At 45.7% G+C, this 14,057-nt stretch overlaps 1 protein-coding gene across 1 annotated transcript in view; it reads left to right on the forward strand.

Annotated features, from left to right (window-relative positions):
- The first annotated feature begins 970 nt into the window (after positions 1-970).
- The window catches only part of CACNA2D4 (calcium voltage-gated channel auxiliary subunit alpha2delta 4), a 112,447-nt gene continuing 99,360 nt past the window's right edge, over positions 971-14,057 (forward strand). Inside the window, exons 1-4 of the mRNA XM_007092866.3 lie at positions 971-1,192; positions 4,977-5,058; positions 6,831-6,947; positions 12,213-12,272. Of these exons, the coding sequence (XP_007092928.2) occupies positions 1,017-1,192; positions 4,977-5,058; positions 6,831-6,947; positions 12,213-12,272 (435 nt within the window). The 5' untranslated portion in view covers positions 971-1,016. The remainder of the gene's footprint in view (positions 1,193-4,976; positions 5,059-6,830; positions 6,948-12,212; positions 12,273-14,057) is intronic.

Here is a 14,057-nt window from a genome sequence, read left to right on the forward strand (position 1 = left end):
TTCCCAGCAAACATGTCCTTAGCCTAGGACCAGGAGCACATGGGGGAGGTCGGGGCCATAGGATATTGACATTATCTATGACCTCATCAAAAAGCAGCAGGCCTGGAGCCAGAGTTACAGTCTCAGCTCCGTCCCCAAGCCTCCTTGTGCCTCAAGAGCCCCCTGAAAACAGGGATGATGACACTGAACTCCCAGAATGGCTCTAAGATTTAAAACACCAATTTGTTACATCTTTTTTTTAAGTTTATTTATTAATTTTGAGAGTGGGGGGAGGGGTAGAGAGAGGAGGAGGAGGAGGAGAGAGAGAGAGAGAGAGAGAGAGAGAGAGAGAATCCCAAGCAGGCTCCATGCTGTCAGCGCAGAGCCCAGCACAGGGCTCAGTCTCATGAACCTGAGATCATGACCTGAGCTGAAATCAAGAGTCAGACCCTTAACCAACTGAGTGACTCAGGCGCCCCAATTTGTTCCTTCTCTTGATAAGTCAGAGCACTGGACAGACACCCCCTGTTGTTCTCAGGCCAGTGTCACAGTCTTCTCCTCCCCTTGGGTCCAGAAGAAACAAGTCTACAGGAACAGGGCTGTCTCTTTAAAGTGGGAGGTTGTGCTCTGGCCCCTAATGGAATGAACCGAGTCCTGTCTTCTCAAATCAGGGTAATCCTGCTGAGGTCATTTCTGCCACCTCCTCCTCCCTGCTGTCAGGCAGGGGATTAGAGGAGAGGCCAATGGATTAACGGGTTCATTTTGTCACAACCACCCCCCTCAGACCATCAGCCCCCTCCTGGAGCCTGCTGGTCAGGTGGGGCGGCTCCTCTGTGCACTGTACTCTGTGGGCAGAGAGACCCCCACCCCTGCCAAGCGTTGCAGCCAAGACAAGACAAAGCTGGGGACCCCAGGCTTGCCAGGAAGGCAGAAGGCCTGGGGCTGTCCCAAGGATCTAGGTGACAGGCAGACAGAGCTGGCGGTTGGAGACTGCTCTCTTCTCTCCCTGCCTTCACCCCGAGCCCAGCAGAGACACCATGCCAGGACTCCCCAGGTTCCACTTAGACACCAGCGCCCCCCACAGCAGGAGGCCCTGCCACCAATGGCCAGGGTCCTGGGCCTCCTTGCAGAAGACCGTGGTCATCCTGTGCCTGCTACTCTCCAGTACCTCCCTGTCCCCCACACACGCGCAGACTGAGATTCCTCCGGAAACGTAAGCATCAAGTTCACCCCAACCCTCTAAAATCCTCTGGCCCTTTCCTCCCTTCCTTCCCCCTGTAGAGCTCAATCCTCTGTCCACCTTCCCACCTGGACCTCTAGCTTCCCTCAGGGCTCCCCCTGGGGGTTTCCACTCTCCCTTTCCCTCCCTTCTTCCCACATTCTGCCATTCGGGAGCCCCATCTGCCACTCCTCACACCTGCTGACTTCAGGCAGAACTGAAGTGAGGGTCCTCATTCCTCTGGCTGGCAAGCAGCATCTCAAGCTCCTGCAGGCCCGATGGATGCTCCTTCCAGGATAATCGCTGCCATTACGCCCCTGGCAGTGGGAGATGTGCTAGCTCAAAATGATCGTCGTGGCTCCCCAAGGATTTGTTGGGAAATTTGTGTTTTGACATTCTGAAAGGGTAAGGCAGTTCTAAACCAACAAAATGGCTCATGCAACCGGGAGCTGAGTAAAATTGGACTTTGGTCGTCTTAGTCTTCCCTTCTGCCTCCTTCCAGGCCCCCTTCTATATTCTGTCAATCAGCCCAGCTCCAGGAAAGAATCTGCTCTCAGTCATTTACATTTTGGTATAAAGTTTAATTGCTGTGCAACCTCTCTGAGAGTGTCTAGTTTTCCGTCCTTTGATCAGGTGGTCCTATTAAGAAATGCCGATGTATGTGGGGAGCAGAGAACTCTAGAGTAAAGGGGGCAGCTTGCTCAGTCCATATCTAAGCCCAGCTACTCACGACCAGCAAAATAGGCTACCAGAGCCAGCTGTCAACCTCATTTCTTAACAGAAGTGGAGACAGGGAGGACAAACAATGCACATTATGTCTAGCTTTGTTGAGCAATGGGTTTGAGCAGCCTTGTTTACACTGGATTGTATAACCTCTACTTTTTCTATGCCTAGTACAGCATTAGGTGCTTTATAAATAATATATTTACTCCACACAGCAATGCAATGAGGTGGGTGATAGCTTCCCTATTCTGTACTTGAGGAAATAAGCTCAGAAAGGTTGGATGACCTCCCCAAGTTCACACAGGCAGTAAACGGAAGTGCCAGAATCTAAACTCAAGTCAGCTTGGCCTGTGCTTCACCTGTTGCTGGGCTATAAGACTATCTGTTACTGAGGGAGATGTTGAGAATAAGTTTCCAGCCCCAGAATACACACCAAAATTGTAGAAGGGGAACTCCAGGAATAGGCTGAGTGCTGAGTAAAGATGGCTGGAATCCAGGTCTTTGTTGAGGAGAATGGCAGACTGGACCATCTACTTAGAAACCTCCACAGTTGGCTGAGATTATTAGCCCTCAAACCTGCCTGTATCTGCACCTGCCCTCTTCCTGGGAGCCGGACCTCTGCCAGGCCCTTGACACAACCCCACCTCTCTCTCCTGCTGAATCCTCTTCTACCCCGATGACATTTCATCTCCCTTGTGTCCAGCTGTGCCCTTGCTTCCTGCTCAGCCCTCAGCCTCCACCACCTGCCCAGGCTTCTACTGCCCTCCCAAAACTGTTCCCATCGAGATCTCCAAAGATCTCTTCCCTGCCCAACCCAGTAGACATTCCTGGCTCCATCTCCCTGGACTCTCTTTTACTTGAATCTCAATGCCTCAACTTCCATTAACATTGTGCTCCTCTGGGACTCCTTGGGCACCTGAGCTGACCTTCTGTCCTCCTCAAGCAATTCTTTCCCTTTGCCTGCCCCCCAGATTGTTGGTGCCTCCCAGGGTTTGTCATCAACTCACAGGTCTTCTCATGCTCCACACTCTCCTTGAGAGAGCCCATATACCTTCAGAATTTCAACTCTACCTATGTACTAATGACTCTCAGCCCTATCTCTACTTGTTAGACTCACATACCATTGCCTGTGGACAGCTCTTTCTAAATATCTTGTGAGGTTTTAAGTTTAAGTTTGTGTCTTCCAAGATATAATGCAATTGGTACCTTCTGGAGTTGTGCAGTGCACAACATATCCTACAGCACTCAGTAGCTTTGCAACAGGAACCTCACATTCTATATATCCCAAGAGACACTCATCACCTTCCACCCTCTCAAACTTGTTCCTCCTGATCTTCCTGATAATTCTCAATAGCACCACCATCAGCTCAACTACCCAAGCTAGAAACCTGAAGTCATTTTTGACCCCTCCAAGCTCTTCTATACTCTCTACCTAGAAATCTCTTTGGCAGGCTAAACTCTCCCAAACTTTTTTTACTTTTCTTTCTTTTCTGTGCTTTTCTTTTCTTTCTTCCCTCCTTTCTTTCTTTCTTTGGGTGACAGGGAGAGTATGAGCAGGGAAGAAGGGCAGAAGGAGAGAGTGAGAATCCTAAGCAGGCTCTACACCCAGCACAGAGCCCAATGTGGGGCTCGAACCCTTGACTGTGAGATCATGAGCTGAAATCAAGAGTTGAATGCTCAACTTACTGAACCACCCAGGTGCCTAAACTCTCCCAAACTTCTAACACTGAACTCAGATCCCACTTGTCCCAAGAAGCCTCCTGGTACCACCACTACCCTCCCCAGCTTTTTGCAGGGCTGGGATCTGCCCTGCAATGGCACCCCTCCCCTTCGAACATGTATTATGCTATCTGTATATGGAGGGGTGTCCTTCTAACTGAGGGTTTTACAAAGATGAGGAAGGACCGTGATATGACTGCAGTGCTGTGCACAATGGCTGGCACACAGTAGGACCTTAATAATTATTGGTTGAGTGATTGAATTAATGTGGACCTTGACAGGATCATGAGGGCAAGCTCCTTTTGCTCCATCTGGAGAGGCTCAGACACAGTCCTATGTATTCTCCCCAGGATGCCACCAGCCTACCCAGGTGGCAGGATCTTGGTGCACTTCTGGGGATGGATCAGAGGTCAGGGCTTCTCCACTAGGCTGCCTACACCCAGGGTGAGGGGTTGCTTCCTCACACCCTCCCTGTCTGGCCTGCTTTCTGCCCCACAAAAGCAGCTCAGAGCCTCTTCCTCTGCCCCTGGCCTCATGTTCCCTCTGAAGTTTCAACAGAGGATTTGGCAGCCAGTCGTGACCTTGAGCAGGGCACACTGAAGGGCACAGCCCATTAAGAAGCTGCAGTGGTGCCGGGGCGCCTGTGTAGCTCAAGTCAGTTCAGCATCCAACTCTTGATTTCAGCTCAGGTGATGATCTCAAGGTTCCTGGGATCAGCCCTGCAATGGGTTCTGTGCTAATGGTGCGGAGCCTGCTTGCAATTGTCTCCCTCCCTCCCTCTCTCTCTCTCTCTCTCTGCTCCACCTCTGTGCTCGCTCTCACTCTCTCTCTCTCAGAACAAATAAGCATTAAAAAAAAAAAGTTGCAGTGCTACCAAACAGTTCCTGTTTCCACCCTCAGTATCCTCCCCACCCTGGTCTGGGCCTGTCCATAACCTCTTCCCTTTCTCTCCTCTCTGTTCTCCACCCACAAACCAGAACCCTTAGGGGTTTGGGATCAGGCTTTGCTTCCCAGCTCATCTTCCCTGTCCTGAGGGCAGCTGCTGTGCCCCCAAAGGGTCCTCTAGGTCTCCTGCCTGGACCAGGAGGGATGGTAGCTCTTTGCGGGTGTTTCTGGGTGTAGGTGGTGTGTACGTGCATCCATGTATGTATGTGGGCCTCTCTATGTGCTATGTGTGTCTCTGTGTGTGTATCAGCGTGTGTGTGTGTGTGTGTGTGTACACGCTGGTGTTCTATGTGCATGTGTGTGTGCATATATGTGTGTGCATATATGTGTCTCCATATCTGTGTGTCTGTGTGGTGCATGTGTATACACATGTACTTTCATTCCCCGGCAGAGTGAAGCTGTGGGCAGACACCTTCGGCAGGGACCTATATGACACCGTGACCAAATACTCGGGCTCTCTCTTGCTGCAGAAGGTCAGTAACCCCCTTCCAGGGAGCTCACAGGGGGCAGTCAGTCAGGGACTTCCTCCTGATGGAGAAGCAGAGTTCTCAAGTCCCCAATGTCCATGCTGTAAGGGGTCTTAGAGATTATCTAATCCATTCACCTCATTTGCAGATGGGGAAACTGAGGCCCGGGGAGGGAATGATTTGCCCAAGTCACAGAGCAAGTCAGTGGAGGCAGTACGGTGGAGTGGCCAAGAGCACAGTGTAGTGTCAGCTCAGATGCCCCAGAGGCTGATGCCAGGATGCTGTTAGAGAGATGGGGGTGTGTGGCTATGAAGAAGAAAAGGGAGAGGGAGCAGGTGTAGGCAGAGTGGGATGCTTGCTTGACTGTGAAGGGGTATGCAGAGGAAGGAGAAAGGGGTAAGTATCCTGCAGGTGCTTGGGCAGTAGAAGGAGATGAGAGGGCCTATGGCCTCTGCAGAGAGAGCTTCCCTTACCTCCAGTTCTCAGGACCTCCAGCCCTGCCGCAGCGCTGCCAAGCACCCACACAGGCCCTCGCTGAGGCCTAGCCCATGCATGGCTCAGGGCGGGAAGCAGTGTCTGATGGACAGGATGTGCACGATCTCCCTCCACTCCTTTATTTTTTAATTGCTTTTTGAGCAGATTGACACCAAGCTTGTCCTCTCACTGGATTATAAACAACCTCATTCTAATATTTATAACTTCCAGGCTGGTTTTAGTAATAGCCTGCCATCCTTTATTATTACCATTTGCTAAGAGCTTTATATTCACGCTTTAATTCATTAGGTGAGTACGATCTTCACCATTTTCTAAACGTTGCTAAGAGCAAACCCCCAGGGTTTTATGCCTTCGCAAGCCCACGCTGCAGCCCTTTCCTCCGGCCCTGTGGTCCTTGGCTGGCGGGAGTGGGCCGGACCGGAAGTCCTGCGCTCCCTGCAGGCCGCTCCAGCAATGACAACTCAGACCCTTTAAGCTCACTTGGAGCTTCTACATTGCAAAGCACTTTACTCATTTGTGCCTTCCAACCCTGGGTGAGGGAGATACAGCAGTAATTACGTCGCCGTTTTGGGTAAAAGCATTCTAGAGCCTGCTCTAAAGCCATGCAAATGTGACGTTTTGTAGATGAGGAAACTAAGTAACTCGCCTGTCACATGGCCACTAGCTGGCCAAACTGGGTCATTAGACACACGCCAGGTGAAAGATTATCTCCTGCGGGCCCAGAGAGTAGATTTGATCCCAGCTCTCTTAATTCCTAGGCCTATTGGCAGTTCTTTGGGCAACGTGCAGCTGCTGCCAAGCCCTGCCCCAGCAGTGAAAATTTCAGTTCACATGGATGTGAGAAGGGGCCACGCTGATACCAGTAGGTGTCAGGGAAAGATAAACTGATGTCTCACAGTCCCTGTGAGCAGCCCAAGGGAGGCAGCATGACTGCACAAAAAACATGGAATTCTGGGCGCTCTCCAGAATTCCAGGATGAGGTTCTCCATTCACTAGCAGTGTGACCTTGGTCAAGTTTGTTGACCTCTCTGAGCCTCAGTCTACTCCCTTTTAAAGATATTAACCACAACATCTCCAGAGTTCCTGGAACAGAGAGGACATTTGATAAGAGACAACTATTAATGTTAGTGGGGGAGATTATACAAGAAGGGGAGGGCCTGTCCTTGCCTCTAGTCCAGTCAACAAGACTTCACAGGTGTGAATACACTAGTTGGGAGGTTGGAGGCCACACATAATCATGTACAAGACCACAGGTGCCCATCTCTCCCACTTCCCCTACACAGAAATACAAGGATGTGGAGTCCAGTCTGAGGATCAAGGAGGTGGATGGCTTGGAGCTGGTGAGGAAGTTCTCAGAGGACATGGAAACCATGCTACGCAGGAAGGTGGAGGCTGTCAAGGTACTCCAGGTCCTATGATTTGTCGGGGTTCCACCCCAGCTCCCATGACACCAAAATGACACTCAGTGTTGTGGCCCTGCATCCTCTTTCCCACACCATCCTCTTCCTACCTTATGAGTGTCTGCTTTGTATCCCCATGAGCCTAAAGATCCTTGTAACGGAGAAAATGAAGGCAAGTAAGGGGAGCGAGGAGGGGCCTGAGATTTGAGTTCTGCCTTAGGGAACAATGTCCAATACAATAGGATCAACCTACAGTGTTAAGAGGGACTCCGCATCACAACCTCACATTTAGAGACTGGCAAAGAGCAGGTACAGAGTGAGGGCTTAGGAGTCAGCTGCTGAATGAACAGGTGGATGGCTGGATGGCTAGTGGGTGGGAGGGAATATAGCTAGATGGAGAGCTCAAAAAGCGAAGCTCCCTCATCTCCTCTCCCTTCTGTCCTCTCCCCTTTTCTCCTTCCCCTACTCCTCCCCCCACCTTCTCCTCTTCTGTATGCCAACCCATCCGCCATGGCTCTCGAGTGCTCAGAGGGCCATCCAGGCAGCAGAAGTACTTATAGTGCTGGGCCTCATGCACAGGTGATTCCCTCACTGCACATCCACCAAGCCTGGCTTGGCCCTGCTAGAAACAGAATGTGTCCCTTCCCTAGCATGAAGGGACTGCCCTGGTATCTGTGGGGACTTGGCTGCTTGGAGAAACATAGTTCCTGATCCACCCATCCAGACATCTGGCCATCCAAAACCAGTGTTATCCCCAAAAGGACTCCCTTTGGGGAGCCAAGAAAACAAGGAGAGAGGAGATGGAGCTGGGTGGTAGGCTGTGCAGGAGAGGCTGAGGACAGGGGTTAGGGAGAGATCTGGCAGCGCTGACAAAGCAAGCTGCAGCCTGACCAGGGTCCTGCCCGGCTCCCCACATCCCCATCAAAGCCCACTGCCTGGGAAGCATCAGTGTCAAAGTCACTGAGAACTTCTTTCCCACAAGTGACAATTTGCAGCCTCTTTTCTATAGCTTAGGGGCAAGGGATCTCAGCATCAGAGAAGATACTTGGGGACTAGAAAGCCCATCCTGGACAGTAGGGGGACAGTGACCTCACATACAGCCAACGTGGGCAGTAACGCTTGCCTCCTTCCATCTTCAGTGTTGTTTAAAACATCTCTCTGGGCACAGACGTTGGGCCCTTCCATGGGGATGCCCTGTGGAATTTCTTCATCACATCCTAGGACTTGGTGCTTGAATTATTTGACCAAATGTACAGTTATATGAATAGAGACCCAAAGAGGTTTAGTAACTTGCCCCCTAAAAAAGCCAGAATAGGAGCTCAAGTCTTTTTTATTCCCCAGGTTTATTGAGGTATAATTGACAATCAAAAATTATGTATATTTAAGGTGTGCAACCTGATTACCCAATAATATACATATACATTGTGAAATATTCACCTCAACCAAGCCAACCAACATCCATACCTCGCACTTTTCCTTTCTCCCTTCCTCCTTCCCTCCCTTTCTGCCTCCTTGCCTGCCTTCCTTCCTTCCTTCCTTCCTTCCTTCCTTCCTTCCCCCCTCCTTTCCTTCCTTCCTTCCTCCCTCCCTTCCTTTATTTATTTATGTGTGATGAGAACACCCAAGATCTACCCTCTTAGCAAACCTCAAGAATGCCAACATTCAAAACTGCCAACTAAAGTCATATTGCTGTACATCAGTTCTCTACAACTTATTTATCTTGCATAACTGAAACTTTATACCCTTTGACCAACATCTCCCCATTTTGCCTTTCCCCCATCAGCTCTTGGTAACTGTTTCTATGAGTTTGATTGGTTTAGATTCCACATATAAATGATATACAATATTTGTCTTTCTGTATCTAGCTTATTTCACTTAGCATAATGTCTTTCAAGTTTACCCATGTTGTTGCAAGTAGAACGGTTTTCCTTTAAGGCTGAATAAAGATAGAATAGAGAGAGAGAGAGAGAGAGAGAGATCATGTTGACTAACATTTAGGTTGTTTCCCTATTATTGGTATTATCTTCAGTGAAATGGGAGTGCAGATATCTTTTTGAGATCCTGACTTCATTTACTTTGATATGTACTCAGAAGTGGGATTGCTGGATCATATGATAGTTCTATTTTTAAGTTTTTGGGGAATGTCTATGCTGTTTTCCATATGGTAGTACCAATTTATATTCCCACCAACAACGCAGGGATTCTCTTTTCTCCGCAGCCTCACCAACACTTGTTATCTTATGTATTTCTAATAACAGCCTTCTAACAGGTATGCAGTGGTATCTCATTTGTGGTTTTGATTTGCATTTCCCTGATGATTTGTGAAATTGAGTACCTTTTCATATATCTGTTGCTCATTTGTATGTCTTCTTTGGGGAACGTCTATTCAGGTCCTTTGACTTTTTTTTTTTTTAACGTTACTCAGTGCTCATCAAGTTGTACACTCTTAATCCCCTTCACCTATTTTACCCATCCCCCACTCACCTCCCCTCTGGTAACCGTCAATTTGTTTCCTATAGTTAATAGCCTTTTGTTGTTGTTCTTTTTTTGTTTGTTTGCTTTGTTTCTGAAATTCCACATATGAGTAAAATCATATGGTATTTGTCTTTCTCTGACTTATATCACTTGGTATTATACCTTCTAAGTCCATCCATGTTGTTGCAAATGGCAAGATTTCATTCTTTTTTATGACTAATATTCCATTGTACATACACCACATCTTCTTTATCTATTCATCTATCAGTGGACACTTGGGTTGCTTCCGTATCTTGGCTATTGTAAGTAATGCTGTAATAAACCTAGGAATGCATATATCATTTTGAATTAGTGTTTTTCTTTTCTTTTCTTTTTTGAGTTCTGGAGGTGGATGGTGGTGATGAATTAGTGTCTTTATTTTCTTTTGGTAAATACCCAGTAGTGGAATTACTAAATCATCTGGTAATTTTATTTTTAATTTTCCGAGGAATCTCCATACTATTTTCCACAATGGCTGCACCAGTTTACACTCCCACCACCAGTGCACAAGAGTTCCCTTCTCGCCACATCCTCATCAGTACTTGTTATTTCTTGTGTTTTTATTTTAGCCATTCTGGCAGGTACAAAGATATATCTCATTGTGGTTTTAGTCTGCATTTTCCTGATTATTAGTAATGTTGAGCATCTTTTCACGTGTCTGTTGCCCATCTGTATGTCTTCTTTGGAAAAATGTCTATTCAGTTCTTCTGCCCATTTTTAATTGTATTATTTGGGGTTTTTTTCTGTTGCCTTGTATAAATTCTTTATATATTTTGGATATTAAACCCTTATCAGATATCATTTGCAAATATCTTCTCCCATTTGGTAGGTTGCCTTTTTGTTTTGTTGATGGTTTCCTTCACTGTGCAAAGCCTTTTATTTTAGTGTGGTCCCAATAGTTTAATTTTGCTTTTGTTTCACTTGCCAGAGGAGACCTATCTAGAAAAATGTTTTTATGGTGAATGTCAAAGAAATTATTCCCTGTGTTTTCTTCTAGGAATTTTATAGTTTCAGGCCTCACATTTAGGTCTTTAATCCATTTTGAGTTTATTTTTGTGTATAATGTAAGTAAGTGGTCCAGTTTCATTCTTTTGCATGTAGCTCTCCAGTTTTGCCAACCATAGGTTCACTCTGTTGATTGTTTCCTTTGTTGTGCAGAAGCTTTCTGGTTTGATGCAATCCCCTTTCTATTTTTTCTTTTTGTCTGTGTTTTGGGTGTCACACGCTCCCCCAAAAGACCAGTGACAAGAAACTTTTTCTCTATGCTTTCTAGTAATTTTATAATTTCAGGTCTTGCATTTAAGTCTTTATTTTGAGTTGATTTTTGTATTTGGTATAAGATAAGGATCCAATTTAATTCTTCTGCATGTGAATATTCAGTTTTCCTAACACCATCTATTGAACAGACTATTTTTTTCACCATTGTGTGTACTTAGCACCCTTCAAGATCAGTTGTTTCAAATGCTGGATTACAGGTGCATGTGTATTAAGTGTCTGACTTCAGCTCAGATCATGATCTCACAGTTTGTGAGTTTGAGCTCTGTGTCAGGCAGCCTGGAGCCTACTTTGGAATCTGTGTCTCCCTCTCTCTCTCTGCCCCTCTCCTGAGCTTATGCGCGCGCTCTCTCTCTACAAAATAAATAAATAAAACATTTAAAAAATTTTTAAATAAATGTATGGATTTATTTCTGGGCTCTCTATTCTCAAATTATTTCATTTGTCTATATGTTTTTTCTGCCAATACCAACTGTTTTGATTATTGTAGTTTTGTAATATATTTTGAAATCAGGAAGTGTGATGCCTCCAGCTTTGTTCTCCTTACCCAGCATTGTTTTTGGCTATTCATGGTCTTTTGTGGTTCCACATGAATTTTACGGTGTTTTTTTTTTTCTGTTTCTGTAAAGAATGATATTGGGATTTTGATAGGGGTTGCACTGAATTTGTAGACTGCTTTGAGTAGTATGGACCTTTTAACAATATTAATTCATCCAATCCGTAAAAAAGGATCTTTCCATTATCTGTGTCTTCTTTAATTTCCTTACTTCCCATCATGTTCTGTAATGCTGACATCCTTCTTTAAAAAAATTATGGTAAATACACATAATATAAAATTTACTATTTTTACCATTTTAAAATGTACAATCCTGTGGCATTAGATACACTCTATGCATCTATGCAACTCCCATCACCACCGAGTTCCAGAACTTTTCATCACTTCCAGACTGAAGCCCTATACCCATTAAGCAGTCACTCTCACTCCCCAGCTCCCAGAAACCACTAATATGCTTTTTGTCAATAGATTTTCCATTTGAATATTTCACAAAAATGGAATCATATAGTATGTAACTTTCTATATCTGGAGTCTTTCACTTAGCTTATTATAGGTCATACAGAATAGCTTCACTGCCCTAAAAAATTGTCTGTTTTCTGCCTATTCATCTCTCCCTCCCCCAAACCTCTGGCTAACACTGATCTTTTTACTGTTTCCATAGTTTTTCTTTTCCATAATGTCATAATGTCACGTAGTTGGAATGCAGCAGGTAACCTTTTCAGACTGGCATCTTTCACTTAATAACATGCATTTACCTTTTGGCTATTGTGAATAGTGCTGCTACAAACATTTGTGCACAGGTTAGTGTTTGAGTACCTGTTTTCAGTTCTCTTGGGTATATTCTTAGGAGTATAAATTGTTGAAGACCTACTGGCCTTGTTTTTCCCATTCATTCTCCCTTTTTTGTTTCCATCCTTCAGAATCTGGTAGAGGCTGCTGAGGAGGCTGACCTGAACCATGAATTCAATGAATCGCTGGTGGTGAGTCCTCTCCCAGAGCTGCTGCTGGGAGGGTATGATGACTAATCACTAAACCCCCACCAAGAGCCAGGGTCCCTTGGGTATAAGATACAGAGGGGTGGGGGAAGGTAAACAGTCCAGCACCATCTTTTAATGTGCATAGGATATGTATGACCATATAATAGCTTGATTCTGAAATACTCTCCAGTCTTTTCAGAAGAGATTTATGGACCAGATAGGAGAGAAAATTTTCAAGACTTGGGGGGGGGCAGGGGACATAGAGGGACAATCCACCCATTCCATAAACATTTTTTGCCCAACCACCATGTGCTAGCCTCTGGATAGATAAAAAGTCAAGAAGCTCATAGACCAAATAACTCTAGCATGAGGCATATGTAACAAGTCCATGAGAGTTGGTAAACAGAGTTACAAGAATGCAGAAGGGAAGGAGTAGAGGCTCAGAAAGTCCTGCAGACAGGGTGGCATTAGGACCAGCCTCAGGCTGAGTGGGATTTGAACAGGAAAGGCATGGAGAAGCTGAGGGAAAAGACAATACACTGAAATAGGAAAACACAAGATAGAGAAAATTGTGAATGGTCAGTTCTGTATGTCCAGGGGATGGTGAAGTAGAAAGTGACTGTGGACAGATAGGAATCTGGCCTCAACTCAGCCTGGAATGTCACAGACTGAAGGGTTTGAGAAGGGGAGGGACACAGCTGGATTTGTGCTTTAGAAAGCTCTTGTACCAAAATGATTCTTCATCCTGATTTGGGACATCAGTTCATTTAGTCGGCCTTTAAACTGGGTAGGTGCATTCAGTTCACACTGAATTGTATCTAGCTGAACTCCCAACTGCTCTTCATCAGCTTGAATGGCATACCCACTCTTTCTCTGAATTTCCTGTTTGATTAGAACCTGTAAAGTTCTATGGGAAAGGTCCATGAGTTTCCTTTTGTATTGTGCAATTTTGGCCATAGTTGTGGTTTGATTCTTCTGTAATTCGCTAATCTTCAGATATGATATCTAATCTGGTCTGCTGTTGCTTAGTCATCTGATCTTGAAACTTCAGTCTTCGAAGAAGTTTTTTGAAACCCACCATGAGTACCGGAATTAACTTTTCAGGATCAGGGTTATTCACCTTGGCTTGTTCCCAGATAATAGGATCAACACCAGCAGGAGGATAAATGTATGTCAGTTTTTATATATTTGTGAATTCATCTATGGGAGGAGTAAAGGAAATCCAAGAGTATTTAATGATTGTGGTTTTCTTTTCATTCTATAAAGATTTGAAAATATTTTTTATATTATTTTACTTATTTGGAATTTACAGAACACACTTAAGCAATTAGGATATAACAAAACTACATTTTATCATTTTTGCAACTTTTTTGCTTTAAAAAGCAAATCTGTCCTTAGACCTTTTTATTTCTAAAAAAATGAAAACTTAAATAAATGCTTGATTGTAAAAAAAGAAAGAAAGAAAGAAAGCTTTTGCAGTCAGCAGTATTGTGGTGTGGGGCAAGACATAGGGTGCCCTGAGGGGGCTGTTCAAGATGTGAACCAGGTGGTGTGGAGGGAGTGGGGTAGGTCTGATCATGGCTCTAAGTGTGGTATTCCAAGTAGACCCTTCAACACTATGTGCTAGAGGCAGAGAGCACACTGCTGGCTCCTCAGAGGGACACGGGGGCCACAGACCCTGCCTCGGGCCCAGGCTGAAGGCTGTTTTCTAAAGAAAGAAGCCTCACCTCTCAGGACCCACCACTCTGGGTTCCTAGGAGCCCTCCTACACTGGAAGAAAATTGATGG

Source organism: Panthera tigris, chromosome B4 (genome assembly GCF_018350195.1).
Source record: "Panthera tigris isolate Pti1 chromosome B4, P.tigris_Pti1_mat1.1, whole genome shotgun sequence".
NCBI classification, from domain to species: domain Eukaryota; kingdom Metazoa; phylum Chordata; class Mammalia; order Carnivora; family Felidae; genus Panthera; species Panthera tigris.